Source organism: Dicentrarchus labrax, unplaced genomic scaffold (genome assembly GCF_905237075.1).
Source record: "Dicentrarchus labrax unplaced genomic scaffold, dlabrax2021, whole genome shotgun sequence".
Lineage (NCBI taxonomy): Eukaryota > Metazoa > Chordata > Actinopteri > Moronidae > Dicentrarchus > Dicentrarchus labrax.
This window is the reverse complement of record NW_026136711.1, coordinates 23,512,943-23,533,521: the sequence shown is the minus strand read 5'-3', so window position 1 is coordinate 23,533,521 and position 20,579 is coordinate 23,512,943. Positions and strand designations below refer to the sequence as shown.

General features: G+C 41.8%; 1 protein-coding gene across 2 annotated transcripts in view; it reads left to right on the top strand.

The window, feature by feature from the left end:
* Window positions 1-1,474: 1,474 nt before the first annotated feature.
* Window positions 1,475-20,579, top strand: part of megf6b (multiple EGF-like-domains 6b) — a 57,647-nt gene continuing 38,542 nt past the window's right edge. The window contains exons 1-4 of one of the 2 annotated variants that reach the window (XM_051416095.1): window positions 1,475-1,552; window positions 3,475-3,609; window positions 4,526-4,635; window positions 12,087-12,191. In XM_051416095.1, coding sequence (XP_051272055.1) covers window positions 3,548-3,609; window positions 4,526-4,635; window positions 12,087-12,191 — 277 coding nt within the window. In that variant the 5' untranslated portion in view covers window positions 1,475-1,552; window positions 3,475-3,547. The other variant, XM_051416094.1, reaches the window with a different exon arrangement.

The window sequence follows — 20,579 nt, the reverse complement described above, 5'->3', positions numbered from 1 at the left end:
TTAATTAAAAATTAGTTTGGGAATTTGTGCCAGTAAATTACAATATCAAGTAATTAGATTTTTTTGGTTGATATGATTTGTTAAAGAAGGGTAACATGTTGCAATTGACCTATAATGAAGCAGCCATGTGTAATCTGCTGTGTATGGTACTTGATGGGTAGGCTGCCTGTAGACCAGTGGTTCTCAACCAGAGGTCCGAGGACCCCAGGGGTGAAATGTGGAGTATTTTAAATTGCTGTTATTTAATTGACTAGAATTTAGCCAATAGGTTTCACACTCTGCACTTCATCTTCCAGTCTGCAGTGTAAATATTATCAGATGGGGAATCCTGAGACCACATCTTCTCAAATATGGGTCTGTGGCCTGATGTGTAATTTGGGGTGTAGACAGCAGGGTACCTACAGAATGTAAAGAAGGTGGGGGTGAATATAACAGCATATTTCTGCCTTGGGGCTTCTAAACAGGTTAACCTGACTCTGTGTATATATTTATGTGTGTTTTTGTGCCAAGAAAAAAACATAAACAAATGAATTAGATTATCATAAGACTAACTTTTGTTTTGACTCTTGTCTCGCTCTCTGTCCCCACTTTGGGCATCTAATTTAAACAACATGCCGTATAGCAGTTACCCTCGGAGGCTGCACGGACAGCGGTGACCCGGGACTCCGTAGGGTCATGAACACACATGCGTGCAATGAGAGCTTTGTTTGGAGAGCAGCAGTAGTCAGCCCCGGCGGCTGACCCTGTGACCGCACCGTCAGCTGTTTGCCCCGCAGAGTGACCACTAGCTCCCTCAGACCCCCCCCTCCCGACTCAACCCCGAACATCCTCTGTGGCTGTCAGGGCGATAGTATATCACTCACTTTCCCCCCCACATGTCCAAACCTACTTACCATGAACGGTTTGCATCTTCCCTCGTGCAGACGCTTCCCCGCTTTGGCTCACGGCTCCGTGCGAGGCGCGCGGATACTGCTCTGCACGTGCGCTTATTTCCCAACTCCACGAGCTTTGTTTTCATCAACATGCGTCCGTGACACTAAATAAACGCCATATTGGTGGAGGAATTGAAAATCGTCGTATAAAATGTATCTTTTTAAGTACAAGCGTGCAGTACAACAACGCGGCGTCTTAATAGCTTGAGAAGGAGTGTCAGTGTAAGCATTTTAATTACAGTTTATGTCATGGTTGTTTGCGGTGGCGGTCCGTTTCTTTACCAGATATGAATTATAATGACTCTAATGTGCTCTAGCAAATACCAGTTAAAGTAAAAGTGTTAAATCTTTACACCTGGACCCGAGGAAACCCCTTTTTAGCTACATTTGTCTCTGTTTGAGTACACTTTGCCGACTGCAGGGCGTCTTGTGAGTGGTTTTCAGAAGCTGCTGAAGCTCTGAATATTAAATGGGACCCTTTCCATCCCCCCCCCCCCCGCCGCCTACCCACCCCAAACCCCTGCCATCATTACCAAGTCAATGGAGGGAGGGAAGCAGAACGCGCTCAGCCTCCACGAGCGTTTGCCCGTCAGACCAACATCTGCAGTGAGGAAGCGGAGGTGAGCTCCAGTGTTGAAGTCAGTGTGTAACTCACCGGCCGAGAGCGAGAAAACACACGCATGTGATGGCTGGGGACATTTTTGGAAAGTGTTGATCATTTCCACAAGGAAGAATCTTTACGCGCCGGTTTCTCCCTGTTCATCACTGCTCGGATTTCTTTTTCTGTTTTGTTTCATTTTTGGTTATGTATATTAGGTTCATTTTTTTTTATTGTTAAACTACTGAATTATACTCATGAATGAGTTTGCGATTAATTCCCAGTTTTTAAAACTCTAATCCAAGGAGAAGCAACATGGAAAGTGTTATTTTTTCTTTGTTTCTTATATTTATTAAAGAGACTCATGCATTGCGTTATGGCATTGCCAACAATCTCCAACCTTATATGTGAGTAAGCTTTCGTCCTACGTTTTCTTTGTGTATATGCTATGTCATATGTATATTTTCTTGGTACTTCTTTAGGGGTGATTTACTTTACCCTTCATCTTTCCTAAGATGTTTTGCAGCCTCACATTTCCTTTGAAGTTTGAGGAAAACTGCTGGTTCACCTGCACACACATAACTTTGTGTCAAAGAGTGAACCAGAGGCTTGTGAAGTGTTTTGTTTGTTTGTTATTAGAGGTATCAAACAGCAGCTGGAGATATAATTTGTAGACGCTGGAAGATTAATTTGACTGTTGCCTGCTCTTATGAATGTCTTTATTGGCTTTTTATGCATGGTATCGCTGTAATTTACATGATTATATATTAGCTCCATGTGGATGGTCTGTACTGCATTCCTAAGTCTGTCAGAGGCTGTTTATTTTAAGCCCCCCAAGTTAAAGAGACAGACAATTATAACAGGTATTTTAAACCCCAAAATAATAAATAAGGAGCTTGAATTATGTGCGAAAATATTCCTTGCTGTTACCTGCCACTAACAATAAGGTCTTTCATATGCAATTATGTGTGCAGCTGGAGGTGATAGTGATTACTATTGTTTATGAGATGAGCAGCTGGATGCTGTCTTAAGATTCCTGCTGATCTCCATATGCCAAGCCTTCCTGTCTGTCCTTGGAGAGTTACCAAAGGAGAAAATGTTTCAAAGATCATGTTGCACTTTTTCGGCGAGGCTCCTGTGAGCTGCAGGAAATGGTGTGAAGACATCAGTGGCAGGTTTGCCCGTTCACCCAGACAGACTTTGTGTAAGAAGGACTAAACATCATAGTTGGAGGCTTACCGTGTTTTACCTGGGGGTGAAAATGTTAACTGTCTCCCGCTTCTGCTTCTGCTGACATTCACTCTCATACATACAAGTGAAAACATGCATGTTCTGTATGTCCAGTGAAGTGTTTCATGTGAATTGTCTGGAAAATTGCCGCATGTTTTTGTTTTATTCATTTATTTTGAAAATGGTGGTAAGTCATCACAGGGATACATCATATGCTTTCGTTTCCTAGCAAACCTGGGTCACATCTAAAACATTTTGATCTTGTCTGGTTATGATTTTTGTTTTTGCTTTTTACATTTGGAGTGGAAGATCTAAAATCTACACCACTTTCATGTCCATCCCACCTTCTTAAAGACTTTCAGGTGACACATTTCAGGTGATTACTGAGTTTAGGCTGAACTACAGGTAGTATCTTGTGCTTTTCAGCACAGCGTTCTGAGAGGTGAGGTATGAGGAATTCCCCTTAAGTCTTTAAAAATACCAAAACCAGACATCATAAGTAGCCTTGCACCTCAGTGCAGGTAATGCCCTCACAGGCATTACATCGTTGACAACTAGAAAATGCCCCATGCAAGCTTTGTCCATCTATCTTTGCTGCAACCTTTTTTTTTTCTTACAGCACTCATAAATTGCCCCGCTGCCATCTGTACATCTGTAAAAACACTGCAGAACATTTTGACACCTTAAGTATTTTTACCACTGTTTTCGTTCCAGGCCCAATGTGTGCGTGGAGAGGGAGGTGACGCTGGTCGCCCAGAGGCAGCCGTGTGTGCAGGCCTTCACACGCATGGTTAAAGTGTGGAAGCAAGGCTGTGTGGGACAGTCATGGTGCATGGGATACGAGAGGAGGTGAGTAATGCACCTCATTTGTATTCTGTCTCGTCTGCCCCTTCTTGTCAAAACCTCTGACTCTATGCCTATACAAACACTCCGATCTTCACCTGCAGGGGATGTCGTGCTTGCTGATTAAGCTCTGGCTAGAGCAAAGCATTAATTAATGGTTTTATGTTCTCTCTCATGAGTCATAAGACCAAAAGAATTTATCAGAGAAGCTATGATCCTTCATTTAACTCTACCTCCAAACAGGATGAGATCTCACTCCCTGATCTCCTCTTCATCTCCCTCACTCTTGTCCTTTAATCACAGCTTTGAACCTCTCATACAGTTAAGTGCAAGGTGTAGCCTCACTTCATTGGGGGTTACAAGATACTTAACGCATGGGCGTCTCTGCAGCCAACATTCCTTTGAAGGAGTAATGCTAACATCTTAGCCTATCTCTAAGAGTCAGGTTCAGGAGTTTCTCACTGTGCTGCTCACCCTCGCTTTCTCCATGTCACCAAGTCAAAGGCTGCTTTGAAGGTAGCCAAGGCCACAATTACTTGCTGTAAACAAAGCGTGTTTTCACGATGCGTAATCACTGTGGAGCAATGAGAAGGGTCCCAAAGTACAGGGATAGGCACCATTCTTTGAAACAGAGTCTGCCAGTCTCACACTTTAAAATGGCACCTTACTTAAAAGTCTGGGAAAATGTTTGCTGAACATTACACTGCATGTTACACAAAGGGTTGGGAGTCGTTTGATCAGGTCACATGGTTGTTTTTCCTAATCTACAGGTATGCAATCACATGAAACCTTACCAAATATATGGCCAAATATTGTCAGATGATTCCAGAGCGTGTGTATATGTTATCACTCACACACACTACTGTTTTACAATGAAATACTACAAAACATTTTTTTAACTGTCTGTTTGTCATGTTAACAGGACAGCGTACTACACTGCATACCGACAAGTGTACAGACAGGATTATCAGACTGTGTACAAGTGTTGCCCTGGATGGTCTCAACTTAATGGAGAAGCGGGGTGTCTGTATCGTAAGTATCCTCAAGTATAAACATGTATCAGGTGTTCGATTGTGACTTTTTTTTCCTCAACAGAATATATGGGTAGGTATGTTTACTAAAAGGCAATAAGTCTTTTCCTGACTCAGCACGAGGAAGGGATGCTTTTAACATCACCTCACCCTTGGCACAGACCTCTGAATGAAAGGTTTTCAGGAAAAGGTCAAAAGGGTCAAGAGGTGCTCTGCCTATCCAGAGTCCTCAGCAGATGTTATCAGTCAGTGCCATGTCCGCAGTACTTGTGTTGTTACAACAGTCCCACAAAGGTGTAGATGTGGACGTTGGGAAAGAAAATCTCAAGTGTTGAAAGAGTTTAAGTGTTGACATTTGCTGTCAAATGAGGTTCGCATCGAAGTATCTTGTTCTACACTCAGCAAAATAACAATTACGATCTGGGTGAGGTCATCGGTCCATAGCGCTCCTGTAGTTTAACAATAGGTGAGTCTGTCTGGCACTCAGCTTTTGCTTGACTGGATATGTAGTTTAAAGTGTATATTAAAGCTCTAAATGTGCACATGCCTTGTCTGGCTGTGGTCCCATGTTTAAATCTTGGCTCTCATCCATATAGTCATGCCACTCTTTATATTCAGAGGTGTGACATGGCAGTGACGGTCAGAGGATTGCATTATGGATATGAAAACCGACAAGCCTATCTAGTGTCTACAACAACCAATCACAGCCAAGGCCCCCAAAACAATACCCATCAGCTCACGGCGGAGAGACTACCTGCTGATATGCACAAAAAGAGCAAAGAAAAACAAATATGAATCTCCCCTCTGTAATTCTACGGGTCCATGTATGGAAAAGTAGTTCTGTTGGTCACACTGGGGCTGCCAGCAGCTCATCTCCTTGTGGATAAGCTTAGCTTCACACCGCTGAGACCGAGAAGCCTCCTTTGATGGGATTTTACAGCCAGTGATCCAGATCGCATAGCCTGCATACCATTGACAGACCCTTGGCAAAGCCTTCCTGTAAACAGTTTGTCACCCTGTCCGGTGGACTGACACGAAAGTTCGCACTTCCGTACTCTCAGTTCCTGGAACCAACTTGTGTGCTTAATAGCCCTCACAGCACCCGCGCAGTGCTCTCTGGGATAGCCCTCTGATGGGAAGTGGCTGGGATGGGGAGCAGGAGAAGATCTCCTGGATGTGCCTGTCATCGGTGTCTTATTATGGCATCTATGCTCTCTTCAAAGAGCTCTTTGTTTTCAGGGAAAAGGTTACAGTATTAAATTATACATGGAAGCATTACGCTGTCTGCTCTTCAATGAGTCTGGTTTGTTTTAAAACACTCTTAAAGAAATGTCTTAAAGAGACATTCCTCAGGACTGCCCAGTGTCTCCCCTCACTTAAGTAGACGGGGAGTTTTGTTTCTCTTTTTCGCGTGACAATGGCTGCTCTCTTCGACGCGAGGCAGGGCTTTTATCTCTGTAACCAAAGACGTGGCAGCGCTTTGAGATGGGACAAACTAATCACCCTTTTCTCTGAGCCATTGAACCAGGATAAAAGGAAGCTCACACCACAATCCTCCCTCTCCGACTCCTGCGCACTTTGCTATGCACTATCTGTACTGTACCTCAGTCAGCACAATGCAATCTGTGGGGCCGTTTTCAACAGCACCTCTAACGTCCAAAGGAAAAAATCTGCTCTGCAAAATGTACAGCTTTAGCAAATCCTCTGAAATCCCCCAAAAGAAGGGAAGATTGGGAAGATGGGAATGCTTTGTGTTGAGATAGTGATTTAGTGTCTGGCACTTCTGAGGCTTCTCTCTCTTGGGTTGTCCCTCCTTTCTTTGTGTGTGTTCCCTAATAAAATGTCAGTGTCAGGTAATTAGGCTAATGATTTGTGGTTATTGTCGGTAGAAGTGAGGGTCTAATCATGTTGTAGATACAGCACACGTAGTGGCTGCAAATTGAATAGCTTGTCCATCCTTTAGTTCACCTGTGTTTCCTCTCTGCCTGCTCTATATCCACCCATTGTACAGATGTTTCAGTGAATGGCTTCAGTTGTTGTGCTCTCCAGCATTCTTTGCCTAGCATAATTAGTCACATATTTGGAGAACGAATATACCACAGCACAGCAACCGTCTGGTTATTTTCACTTTTTTCTTCCACTGTTTTGATCCCCTCCCTCTTGTTTTCCATATCTTTGTGTTTCAGGCTATTATAATCTAATTATGAAGGTTTATGAGTTTTCCATTGACACAATTGCATCGATTTAGAGGTCTTGAGCTGTTTGCAAATATCTGAGATTTAAAGTTTTTGTTTCCAAGTTTTGATGTTTTCCAGCATCGTTGCACAAAGTGCTTAAAGCGGAGAGTCAGACTGAATGAAACCTTTGCAGTTCTTTCACTATATAGGTATGCTCCTCTGCAGAAATGTAAATTAGGCCTGCAACTAACTGTTAATTTCATTAACTGTTAATTTCATCTCCACTTACTCTATAAATGCATTCCTTGATTAATTGATTAAACTTATTAGTCCATATTGAATGATTAATCAATTATCAAAGGTTACAGATTAAGTTAATGTTCTATTTAAGATCTTAGAGCCACCTCAAGTTTTTACAATACGGCTAATGGATTCTTGTCTGCTAAAAGTCAGCCATGTGACTTTTGGAGGCAGAATTAAGTTTTTGAAAACCCACAAGTGCAACCGAGGTGACTTTTGTGTGTTTTGTAAAAGACTCCCAATTGGCTCGATGACTATCTTGTTCTCATGAAGGTGAAGAGCTCTTGACTTTGTGATGGCGACTTCCTCCACTTAAACGTTTTGGAGGACCACTCAATCAATGAGTTAAACCTTTTACCTCAGCATGTAGCCACGGGCCGGGTGAGGATGGACGGGTTTAGCCCGGAGTCGAAACGAGCAGTTATGTTGATTGATGGCAACAATAAGCTTTGTGACAGGGGCTGAGGAGCAGGGACAATGGCTCCTCCAGTTTGTCGTCCTCGTTAACTGCTGAATAGGAACTGGCCCCCTTTTGTGGTGGGGAGCAGGCTGGCGAAGGTAGCTACATGTGAAATAGGCCCAGTAGCCAGAAAAGAGGAAATGGTCCTCTAGTCTATCCATGGGTGGTCTCTCGTGTGTGTGTGTGTGTGTGTGTGTGTGTGTGTGTGTGTGTGTGTGTGTGTGTGTGTGTGTGTGTCATGGAACACAGCAACTATGTCAGCGGTCATGGGGACCACATCATGCTTAGCTGAACACAAATAGACAAAGACTCAGACACATACAGAGAAACAAACAGAAATCAGCCAACTGAGACATAACATGGTTCATTATACACCAAAACAGTGGTGTAATTTAGATTGTTTGGTCATCACAATACTGCCTCTGGTTACACTGACCTATTCCTTTTGATCTAATGAGTAACGTGCAGCAGGGGCAGTAAGGTCAGCAGAATACTCAAAACAAATTGAAGCTACCACTTTTTTTTTTCTGCTGTCAAATATGAGGCTGTGAACAAATTCCAGTGTACTCTTCACAACTTGAGGTCTGTTGGATCGAGTCTGGCGAGCAAACGTGACTCTCAAAGTCCTCACACAAGAAGTAGAACAGTGGATTTGTGGAAATAAGTTGGGCTAGCCAGCTTGGTCAAAATATAAATCAGTGCTTGTTTTTAAAATTGGTGTCCTCAAATGTGATTGAACTGCCACTGAGCTACATTGCTAAGAGCAAAGCCAGTCTCTTTCTTTTCCTTTAATGGCAGCTATGTCAGATAGGGGCAATGCCATCGATGTGCAGGCATGGAGAACAGAAGTAGTTTTAGACAGACATCACCAGAATCACATTTTTACATTGGACATGGTTGCAACTGTGTGTGGGTGGGAAATGAATGAGGCTGAAAACTCACAATGTGTTCAACTGGCCTCTACCCATTCAATTTTGTATGGAGTGTTGTGCCACTGTATGACTGCATACATTTCCTGTTTGGTCTGAGGGACATGCATGCTGTTATCAATTCATACAAATATATTTATTTCCCAGGAATCTGTCAGACCAGTACGGCATACAGTATGATGTAGGGTGCAGTAAATGCCCCACATATTCTAATTTCAGGGTCTTGCACACTAAGACATTTTATTTGTGAAGTGTTATTGTGCCTGCTTTGTCAAACCGACCTAGTGTCAAGTTAAAATGGTATTTAAAGTCTTTCAAAGAAACCTGTCAGAGATCATCTAACATAGCTTGCCCTGGTTTTCACAGGAATTCTTTGAAATGACACATTCCTCTGCATAGCAAAACATGATTTGTTGCCTCCAAAATACAGTGCTCGGCTCCACACGTACCAATTATGGCACCAAACGGAGCCCTGAGCGCAGGCTTTTGTGTCTGTGAATTGCCCTAAATGTGGTCTCCCTCTGGGTTGCACTCTGGGGGTTAAACCGATTGACGGGGCCTAAACAAACACTGCGCTGCCTCTGTCTTGATGTGGTCATCCCCTTCAGAAGCTGTAAGGGTGACACCTGCTCGCTTGTTTTCAGTTTCTTGGCGCGAGTTGCTGACCCCTGCTCTGTCTGTCTCTTCTTTTTGTGGAAGCTGCTAATCCTCTCAGAGAAGGTGTCTTTGTAATAGAGCGGAGGCATTCACAGCGACAGATGAGAGTGAGTTTTATGCCACGCTGCATGCCACATTAAGAAATTATTTCAGGGAAGATTAAGCGGCACAAGGGGCTCAGGATGGGGGCAGCCCAAAAATGCCCTGGTTAGCTGCCAACAATCCTGTGCGTCTCACATCTCAGAGGGGGGAATGTACATTCCCCTTGTTGTCGCTTAGCCATGCTACCCTGAAGTGACTCTGAGAGACATCTGACCTTTTACTTTGTTGCTGGTAATTTAGTTAATTTAAAACATTTTCACCACAATTTAGGAATGTCTCATTAATTTGATCTCTCACAGCTGGTGGTCATATAATTGTCCTTAAGAATTTGGATCCATTTGAAACTGTACAATTAAACCTGACCACTGAGTAATGCTTTTTTTTTTTCCTGCTCGTCTGTCATCTGTAGCTGTCACCACATCAAAATTCCCTCACATTAGATAATCATAGAAGCAGGGGTAGCTATGTAACTGTATGTTAAACTGCTACAGTGTATCATTGCTTCTGTAGCCACACAGTCTTGAGGAACTGGAAGTCATCATGGGCAGATTAGCGGCAGTGAGATGGCCTTCCTGTTGGAGTAGGATTTCAGTTGCTTCACAAATTGGGCAAGATTTTGGTCTGTTAGGTATTCAGCACAAGCACGTGGGTGTATTTGACAGTGCATCAGTTTAGTGAACCTATGATGTTTTCTGGAGTTGTTTTTAGAGACAACAAGAGAGGGATTGTCTTGATGTGTGTGTGTGTGTGTGTGTGTGTGGGTTATTGTTGTAGGCTCCCTGGATGGTCCAACTGTTAAGCAGGTGTCTGACAGTGGGGCCAGATGACAGGCGGATGTTTAGGCTGAGTCTTGTGAATCTACTGGGAGACATGGATGAAATATCTCCAGCTCATCTGTAATTATTAGAGATCACTTCTTCATGTTCCCTCTCCTTTGTCTGGAAATGTTATGCAATTCCCCATCGCTGACATGATACAGTTAAAGCCAGACCGTAGATGTACTTATATTTTCCTCTGCTGATTAGATGTGCCTTAAATTGTACCTGTGTTTTAAAGTATCTGGAGTGGTCATTGTATGTAAGTAATTTAATGTTTTTAAAAAATATATTACATTAATCAGTCAATTATTTTTCGAACAAATAGATGAGCGAACTTCCATTTGTTTTTGTTTTTTTGGCTGACCAACAACCCGTAAAACAGAGAAAAGCAGCAAGTCCAGGACCAGTGTGTAACATTTAGGAGAATCTGTTGGCAGAAATGGAACATAATAGGCTTAAGTATGTTTTCATTAAGGTGTATAAATGAGAATTGTTTTTGTTACCTTGGAATGAGCCTTTTTCTATCTACAGACACCGCAGGGTTCGTTCTCTGGAGGCTGCCATGTTGAACCATCATGTTTCTACAATAGCCCAGAACGGACAAAACAAGCACTGGCTTTAGGGCTGTTTGCACTTTTCACATTCTTCTTGGACAAAGAAGTTTCTCCTTCATGCTTGGAAGGGGAGGGTGAAGCGTGGGAGTTGCTATCTGCAACTACACCCCTAGATGCTGCTAAATCCTACTGGTCCTTTAACATGCATAAAATTGCTGTAACTGTACTCGCAATACTGAATGCGATAAAAGGTTTATGTGATAAAGTTAAAATTTGTGGATTGGGGCAAGCTGAAATCATAGTTTCTGTTTGAGTCGTCCTGGGCATGAGACCATCACTATGACCATATATGGCCAGTAAATGACATCAGAACTGGCAGCGCCTGGTGTGGTGATTGGTCATGCCGTCTCTGGTTGGATTAGATGGGCAAAAAAATGCCTATCTGACAGAAGATGAACAGTTACACTGGCAATCGTCTAGGGGAAGGATTACCATTTAAATTCCTCTTGTGATTAGCTGGGCTGTGTTTTTTTTTTCAGTCCCACTGTCCACATGTTGCCAGTCGGGAAGAACAGTGATAGACATCAATTCTCCGGACCTGTCATCACTAAGCACTGTACTCTGCTCAGGAGAGTGCAAACAACAGGCTAGGCTTAAACACCTGTGTCTTACTTCATGGGGATATTAGCAAGGAGACTTCAGCACACGTACTTTTCTGTATGTGTACACACACACACACACACACACACACACACACACACACAGTTTTAGGTGAAGGACTGTTGTGATTGATGCGAGTGTGTGAGACGTGATTGTACACTTTTGAGGTGCATTCACATGTTCTGAGCTACCTAGTGTCTCTTACTGTTTATGCTCCACGGATTCTTTGAATTTCACGTCTTAACGAGCGACAGCAGTTTGACTTTCAGGGATTTATGGACACAGGGCCGCTGGCTCCAAGAGATGGATGAGCCACGCTCACCCTGTAGAGACTCTGATTTCATCCCATGCACATCTGTATGATCGCCATTAGTGACAATGATCAAAGTTCAGTTAATCAATCAAGGTCATTCTCAGGTAACATTCTCAGACTGTGCGGGAAAGAGGCCGCATTCCCAAGTCATACAAGCTGTTGCTGCCACTCATGTTAAACACTCAGATTCTGTGAAATGGAGTTTAGAAATTTCTTTCACTTGGCTCAAAGCCTGCTTGTCTGTTCAAAGAGAGCCAAGTGGTGGATTCCTCTTACATTAGTTAGTGTGAATGGAGGAACATCAAGGTTCCTCTTTAGTCAAGAGTTAACAGGCTGATGATAAGGCTTTGATAGAAGGAGACCAGTGTTTGAAACTGCAGATGTTGACATCTCATGACAACAGGCAGGTGTCTCTGCTTTACTTACTAATTTTGTATTTTCTCTTTTTCTATACCTCTGTCTGTCCACACATACGCATGCAGCGGTGTGTAGCTACGGTGTGTGCTTCAATGGGGGCCAGTGTCAGGAGGGATCCACCCAGCTTTGTGACTGCCCTGCAGGGTTTAATGGGCCCAGCTGCCAGTATGGTGAGTAGAGACATCCTCTTTTATGTTATGTATTTTTTCTGTGCTCCATTTCTTTGATTTCCCCTCTTCTTTGTCATTTGGGGTTTTTTTTCTGCCGCTCTAGCAATTTTTGTTTATTAGTGGAAGAATATTTTAGAATAAAAAATGTGATGTGATTGCACACAATTAATTTTTTTATTATATACAAGGTAATTTATGTGTCATTATACAACACCAGGTTGCACAATGAAAAGAAAGTCGCCGCTCTTTAATACAAACCCCATGCTTCGCTAGGCTGTAGGCTATTTCTGTTAGTAATACGTGTATCAGCAATGAAGCCAAAAAAAAAAATAGATGATAAACAGAAATGTTGGGGAAGTTTGAAGGAGCTAGCCTACCGGCCGCAGAATTTATATGCACAACCGTTGCCAGAGTCAAAATCTAATGAATTCAGATTTGAACAATTTTGGCATAGCCCTTTAAAATCAAATCCAATCAGACATCATTCAACGATGTTTCAGTAATAAAGCTGAAAAAAATAATAGATTAAAACAAAAATGTAGCAAGTTTGAAGGAGCCACTGCATCTGTATGCACAGCCGTTGTCATGGCAAAAAACAAAAAAATGAAGCTATTCTCAGCATGTAACTCATGTCAGTTTTCAATCTACTGTATGTAGATTGAAAAATAGCTACAGTAAGAATAGGAATCGTGAAAACTCTCCAGACTGATTGAAACTGATAGCAGCTTGCTATTTGATTAAAAACACCTTTTTGGCTCTTTGCGTGAGCCTACAATTCTGATCCTTTTTGGTCAGCTCTCCAAGCCTCCCCACCGAACTCCGTTTGAGTGATCGCCTTTCTCTATGAGTGAATGGGAATCTCCTCACATCAGCAGTTGGCTTCTTTACCAGCAGCCCAAGTATTTTATCAGCAACTCCATTGTTGAATTTGAGCTGTTGAAGTAAAACAGTGGAGGATTCTGTTGTTTTTCTGATAACACCACACGACAGGAAATTCCTCTTAGTGTCAACTATTTACCAGAATCACCCATCTCTCCCCCTCAAATTAAGCCCTCCTAGACACTCCAGCCTTTGTTGCATAATTCAAGTTCAAACTGAGGGGGACAGCTGAAAATCTTGGTCCCCTTTTGTTACAATGGTCTGACCTGACTTCTGAGCTCTCTGGCCAACATCCACGACCCCAAAGTTCATCTCTAACTTAACAATTTCTTCATCCACACATGTTTTTCTCAAGAGTTCTTTGGTACCACAGATGTAGCCTCATGACACCTTTTAGCATACTATACATTCACTTCCTCGTTGGCTATTATAGGACTTATGATCAAGCCTTGGGAAAGGCAGCATTGACAGCCTGTCTGTATGATCAGAGCTCTCTGTGGTAGCTAAGCTGACCTGGCTTACTTCTGATTACTTCATGCTTCAATGCAAGACTTAATCATACAGACAGAGGATCCATGAACACACATGCCCATTGAGGTGCTGCTTAAGACCATTGGTTGCCTGTTTCAAGCTGGTCCTGATGGGCCTAGTGGAGGTCTTTGAGAAGATTGAAGCCATCTGCTGAATATGATGTTTGCTGATCAGCAACATTTACAGTATGGGTTTACAGGAAATGTAATATATACACAGTTACATACAGACTCTGTATAAACACCCAGGGACAATCTTATTGGGTTTTAATGCTCTGTATTCTTAATAGACGATGATCAAGACGACATGTGTGGATGCTCATAAGACATATTCATCCCAGCTTTAACGTAGCAGAGCAGCACTGCAGTGGAGTGGCATATTCATATTGACACATCAGGAAGTATCATGGTATAGAGCGGTAAAGCAAGGCCCAGTGCACACAGTGGGGTACAATGTCAGGAAGTAGTAAAGATCCTGATAGTTTTTCTAAACCAAAGACATTAAACATCATTCTGAGATCTCTTGACTAGAATAAATACACAGTTGGTGCAATACATCCGTCTGTTCTTATAATAATGATGAGTCTTTCAAATTCCCCCACCCCACCCATCAGCAGTAGAAAGACGTATTAGTGGAATAGATTGACATGAGCGATTTAGGTCTGTTAAGTGACACAAGACAGACAGTTTCCTGATAAACTGAGCATCCACACCAACTGCTTTGACATTTCCTTTTGTGCCCTGTCAAAATATTGTCCCATCAGTGTGAGACAAGGAAAAATAGAAAAGAAAAAAATATCTGTATATAATATCTGTGCTGAGCTTTGATTCATTGTTGTAGTTTCGGTGTTCCTAAGATATGATAGATATAAAAAAAGATGAGATCCTGTTTCTGATGTCCAACCATTCCTAACATACCAGAACACTGACATGTTAAATATTTATCAGAAGAAATTACATTTTTATCAGTTCCAAATGAAAACACCTCTCTTCTCTACACTTTTGGCTTTAGAAAATAGATGACGCGGTGATAAAATCTTAGTTTGACACTTGGGTATTCTGTTGTGTTCCCAATACCAGAAGTACAAAAGGAGTTTTGGCACGACTGTACCTTCCTGCAAGGTGCATTTATTATGACACACAAACATTGTACTCCTATATATCCATATCTCCTAACTTTCTGTTGTGCGTCTGAGGAAGACAACTTTTGGTGAACACATCACCAGTAAAACCCATTTTATGTCTAAAATGTATGTCTATATGTCTATCTTTGTCATCCAGTCAATATATCGGATCCCATCCCTTTTGGTTTTGTTTCCAGGCAGCCCCTGTTTGATATCAGTGCGGACATCAACTTCCCCCGTTCCCTTCCCACACACTGATATCCACTAGCATTGTTCTGCATTGTGAATGATAGCTGTCATCAATGGGCACCTAGGGGCCCTGGCTAGTGGAGAGCTATGCAGCCGACCCCTACACCCGGATCCTCCCTCTATTGGAGGCTATCAGTCCGTAAACTTCTCTGGCAGTTATATTGCCCTGTGATTGGCATAGAATGGGCTGCTGGATGAAGGGTGTGGGGGCTGTCAGTGACTCCGCCTGACCCCGGGCAACATTTGGGATGATGGGAGTCGGACACAGGCAGGAATACACTCACAGCTGTCCCATTTTTGAGGTCTTGCATGTGCCAAATACAGGTCACTTCAGAGTCAAGAGTCCTGAGGGCAAAGGGAATGGCTGCAGGCTGAGTACAAAGTGTCTCATTGGAGAAGAGTAATAACATCACTTCTAATGAATGACTGCCAACTGAGTGACGGCTGTGATATATAGTTCAGCCATTATGAAGAACACTCTGTGGTCAGGCGCAAACCATTTTGTAGTAACTGGATAAATAACCTTGTTGTGTGGACGAGTGCACGTTTCTCACACAAGCTGCTGTGATAATTCTCGTGCGGCGCACATGCTTCACACAGCTGTCACTAACCACTTGTGTCTTTCTCGTCATGTTTACATAAAAGCCGAAGCCGCAGTGGAGGATGTGGCTGAGGACAAATGTGTGGAGCCGCACTTCACTCAAAGATTCACTCATCATTTAATCACTTTAGATGGTTCTCAGCAGTGTAAGCATTCCTCTGCAATCGCATGTGGTGATATACCCTTGAGGCGTTTTTTGATGTGGTGCGGCCATGTTTGTGTATAGCAATTGGTCTGTGTGTTTATGTCGTTCAAAGGGGCCAATTAGTGCTTTCAATAGTTGTCTGAAGCTGTCATCTGTTTTGTTTTTTAGTAGCACTGTGTCTAAGAGATACTATTTGTGACTTAACTCTGTGGTAAAGCGACAGTTCCTTGAGGCTCTTCTAGTCCTTTCAAACACAATAAATCTAATTTATTAGAATGGGTCACCTGCCTTCAGCATCATACGTTCCAGACCTTGATACTATCATGGAGTAGGATGGATAATTTCAAGACTGCATAATCTGACATGATTGATGGAGATGTCTGAGACTAAGCCACTGGACTTTTTCTCAGTCACTTTCTTCTTCTGAGCAAAGGAGTCCACATGAACAAATTTCCTGTTAAAGTTACAACAATTCTAGTTTTCCAATAGAGATTTTCTGTATATTGTGTTTAACTTTTACAAGTTACAATTGAATCGCCAATTAACTTATTACACAAGTGGCAAGCATTTTCTGTAGCCAGGTACCTGCCAACATGAAGTTTTATCTCTGTTTTTGCTCTGAAGTACTTTTTAAAACTCTTTGTTTTGTCTATATCCAGTGGGATTTAGTCACTTGGTGCCTGATGTACTTTGTATCCAGCCTGTCATCAGTAGACAAGTGGTATCCTCTGGGATCAACAGCTTCCAAGGCTTTTAGACCTCTGGCAGGGCAGATGTCTTCATACCAGCTGACATCTGGGCTCAGCCACAGACAAATAGACAGTCTGACGAACAGAAAAGCAGACACTTTTTGTAACCTGAAACTTTACTGTCTTAATTTAAGATTCTTGAAATATCTTCCAAAGCTATCTCTTGTGTCCCATCCTGAGGTCAAATGAAAGTTGAAATCTCAAATACATAAAACTGATGGATTGTCTAATAACTGTATAAGAGTTTTTTGAAAGAAATATGAGGAGTCAGTGATATTAAATTTGAATCCATGATAGCAGAGGGAAGAATTTTCCAAAGAGATGTAAGCTGATAGGTGAAAATACTGTATGTTTCCTTTCCCACAGGTTTAAAATGTATTTATTAGGCGTTCGTTTGTTGATCCCAAACAGTAGAAATATTCTACTCAAAGAACTCTTTCTCTGTTAGGTAATTGCGTCTCATTTATTTGCTCTTTTGCAAATGATTTCTGAACCATAAGCTCATATCTTGGCTGGGTTTGGGGTCATTGCAATGCCAGGAGGGCCAGCTTGTTCTAGACATCACTCAAGACAGACCCTCTATGGATGGCTATCATCATTATCATTATTCTGTAATGTTTGCTTCAAAGCAGGCTCCCAGGCATGCTTTCTCAGCCACAGCCATTTTGTCTTTGAAGCTTTTAGTAAGTGCAAATGTTAGTATATCAAACCATCTGTTAGGTTACTTACTTCCACCCACCAAGATTATAGATGAGTCAAGTAAAGCTTCTATTTCTGATTTATACTACCATTTTGTGGAGCTAAATCTATAAATATTTTATTGGAAATTGTATATTTTATTGGAAGGTTGCACTGCTGATGCACAAAGACCTTGGATGATTTGGATAAAGAAACCGTTATGGAAACCTGAAACAATCATTTTTGTTTGTCAGAAATATAGAAGTGTATCTTCAAATCTGCACAGAAAATTAACAATTGAAACATAACGGATCATCTTCACTGTGAAATTTGACCGTTTGTGGCAACAACATCATAGTTAGGGGTCAGAGATTCTTCCTACAATCCAGTAAGTCGTGAGTATAATGTCTTCAAAGTTTTAGTTAGGCTTATTAACAGTTGACCGAAGCTCTAAATAATGAGGTCAGTTATTTCTATGCAGCCTGTTGGTGCATGACGCAAGCTCTCTACAGTCTAGTGGCCGAGATACTGAGAAAGGGCACAGTGAGATCCCACTTTGAACAAAACCCTCATGAAAGATGCAAAGATGATAACATGTCTGAGGGTATTTCTCATAAATTTTCCAAACCTTTTGATTAAAATGTTCTGTCACAGTTACACAGAGACAGTGGTTGAAAGTAGCTTCGTAAATTTACTGAAGTACTATACTTAAGTACATACAGTAGTTATCTCCACCTTGGCCAACCATAACATTAAAATGCTGCTTACACTAACAATCAACATATATAATAATACGATAATATAATAGCCTGTAAGGGGCTGCTTTGCATAATGAGTACTTCTGATAAATTAAGTACATTTTGGTACATTTCTTGTCACTTATCAACATAATGTTTATACTCTGTGGTAACATGAAAAACAACTGAATTAAGGTTGGAGATCAAATTTGCCATGGTATAAACCTTTTTCAGTATTCTGGTTATTCTGGTTCTGCATTGTGAAGTTGCATGCTTGTTAGCATGGTGGCAAGGTCAGGACAGCAACCCTGGAGCTATTGTGGGAATTAATTGTCTTGTTAAAGAGCACTTGTTGAATTGCACAGGACCTTTTGAAGTACGCAGACTTGAACTATGGCTGTCTGGTCAAGAATTCAGTGTCAGCGAGAAAGATAGCTGTAGTAAAATAACAAACGTATCATCAAAATGATTCATGTGTCTTTTTATATTGCGTATTTTATGGTACCAGATCAGGTCAAAGAGATGTGGGTACAGTGAGTACTTGGACCCTTTAACCTGGAGGATCTGGTCATCACACAAGACTACTCGCATCTGACTTCACATCTGCTTTCTTGCTGCTTCTGTCCGTCTCTCACTGTCTTTCTTTGTTGAAAGCTTGAACAGCTTTCCAGAAAGTTTCATGTGTCTGGAAAGTATGTGTTTCAGTTTATCTTAAGACAGGGATGAGTTTGCGTGTTGCGAGGGTGATTTCAGATGTTGCTCTTTGCAGTACCTCTGTTCATCCCCTAATAGCTGTCCTTCTCTGCAATTATTTAAAGTTTAATAGTGGTCTTTTCTTCAGACTTACAGTCCAGTGGCCTGTTGAAACCTGCCTTTCGCCCCCTTCTCTCACCTCACACATAGTCAATGACCTTAAAGCAGTCCGTGAGGTGAGTTTTTGTGGTTTAATTTTTATAAATGTGCATACCTTTCCTACTCACAAACATATGTTGTTTTTTCTTTTTATGTGTTTATCATGCAAGGTTTATTCCTTCTTAGTCATGGTAACCACTGTAGCACATTAAGGCCAATTGTGACCAAAAGTGCGGGTGGTTCATGCCTCCCAGATGTCAAATCCCAGTTAACACATTAGTGGCATGTTGGTCAAGTGTTATTGGACTTTGCTGTCACTGACAATGGTTTTGTATTGGAATGCAACAATGCAATGATGTAGTGTTTGCTCATAGCCCTGTAAAGTGGAAACAAAGTGGAAAATCACAATTGATTGCAGTATTATTAGTATAACTATGTGCTTAGTTAAGCTGATTTATGTGACAGCGATGACTTTTGTGGTCTCACTGTGCACTGAAGATTGTATGAGAGCAGGTCAAAGGTCAAGCCAGCATGTGGACATGCTTCGTGCCATTTTAGAGTGGCCTTGAACTTCCATGGCTATGCTAACTGGTAATGAACAGCAGGAAGGCTACACGGCATCTAACCCTATTTAAAAAATGTGGGTAACTGCTTCCATCACTGCTACTCATCAAGCTATTATAGACTGACAGTGACAGGAGGCAGCAGCGGTGACACAGATGCACTCTGTCATGTTTAGGGGATGCAGGTCTGCATGAGGCCATGTTGTAAAAGAGAGCATAGCTTTACCGTATGGTGAAACCATTTCACACATACTGCTCAACCTGGCAAGGGTCGGACTGTTTCACTGTCAGTTGAGTAATGAGGAAACGCTCTTTGATTTTTCTTTGGCTAAATAAAGTGTCTGTTCCCTTCATGTTTGGAACCACTGAGGAATGTAATGAGAGAGGTGCTTTCAATATGTCAGCCTTGGGACCCTCCCCATTGTAAAAATAAATCCCTGAACTCTGAGTCCCATTGAATGGTTTTTACTTAGGATCAAGAAAAACATTTGAGAAACCTCCATGCTGAGCTAGCTGAGCACTTTAGCCAGTAAGTGCCCCAAAATGAAACACACCTGCATGCCACAGTCCTTTTTATAGCTCAAGATAGGACAGTTTCTTTGCCTCAGCACTGTGATGTGTGGCTGATCATTTTATCAGGCCTTCTTTCACTAAGAAAATAGTATAGTTTTTAGTATGTTGGACACCAGTAAGTGGTCCATGAATAAGAGGAGGTGGAAAAGATCCAGTTTATACACAACATGCTCAGTCTAAAAAGAATGTGAAATTTGCTGTACAGAACTTTTCCATTGCAGAAATTTAACAACACTTATTTGAGGCTTCCCTTAACTTAAACTTTTATATACCTTGTGACGCTTTGCTTCTAGCGTCTCTTTGCACTTACACTGTATTTTACAAACTGACATTTTGGGAACACGCCATTACAAAGGCAAAAGCGGTACAGACCTAGAGGTGGGCGATACATATCGTTTGCGATAATATCGTCATTGTTGTTTTGAAGATGTGCAAATTTCCATTATCGAGTATTTAAATTACTTAGCCAAAAATATTGAAACGCACACGCAAACTCCTCACATCCACTTAATACACGGTGCAGCAACTCTCTCTACAGCATGGCAGGATTCAGTCACACGACTAGTGGGCCTACGTGATCACATGACGTGATCACATAACCTCTCGCTAGCATCCTCCTTCCAACAGTTTAGCAGCACGTTGTGATGGTAGAGAGAAAATGCAAGCAACTCCAGTCCCTGAAGCTACCGGTACTTCAGATGATTTAGT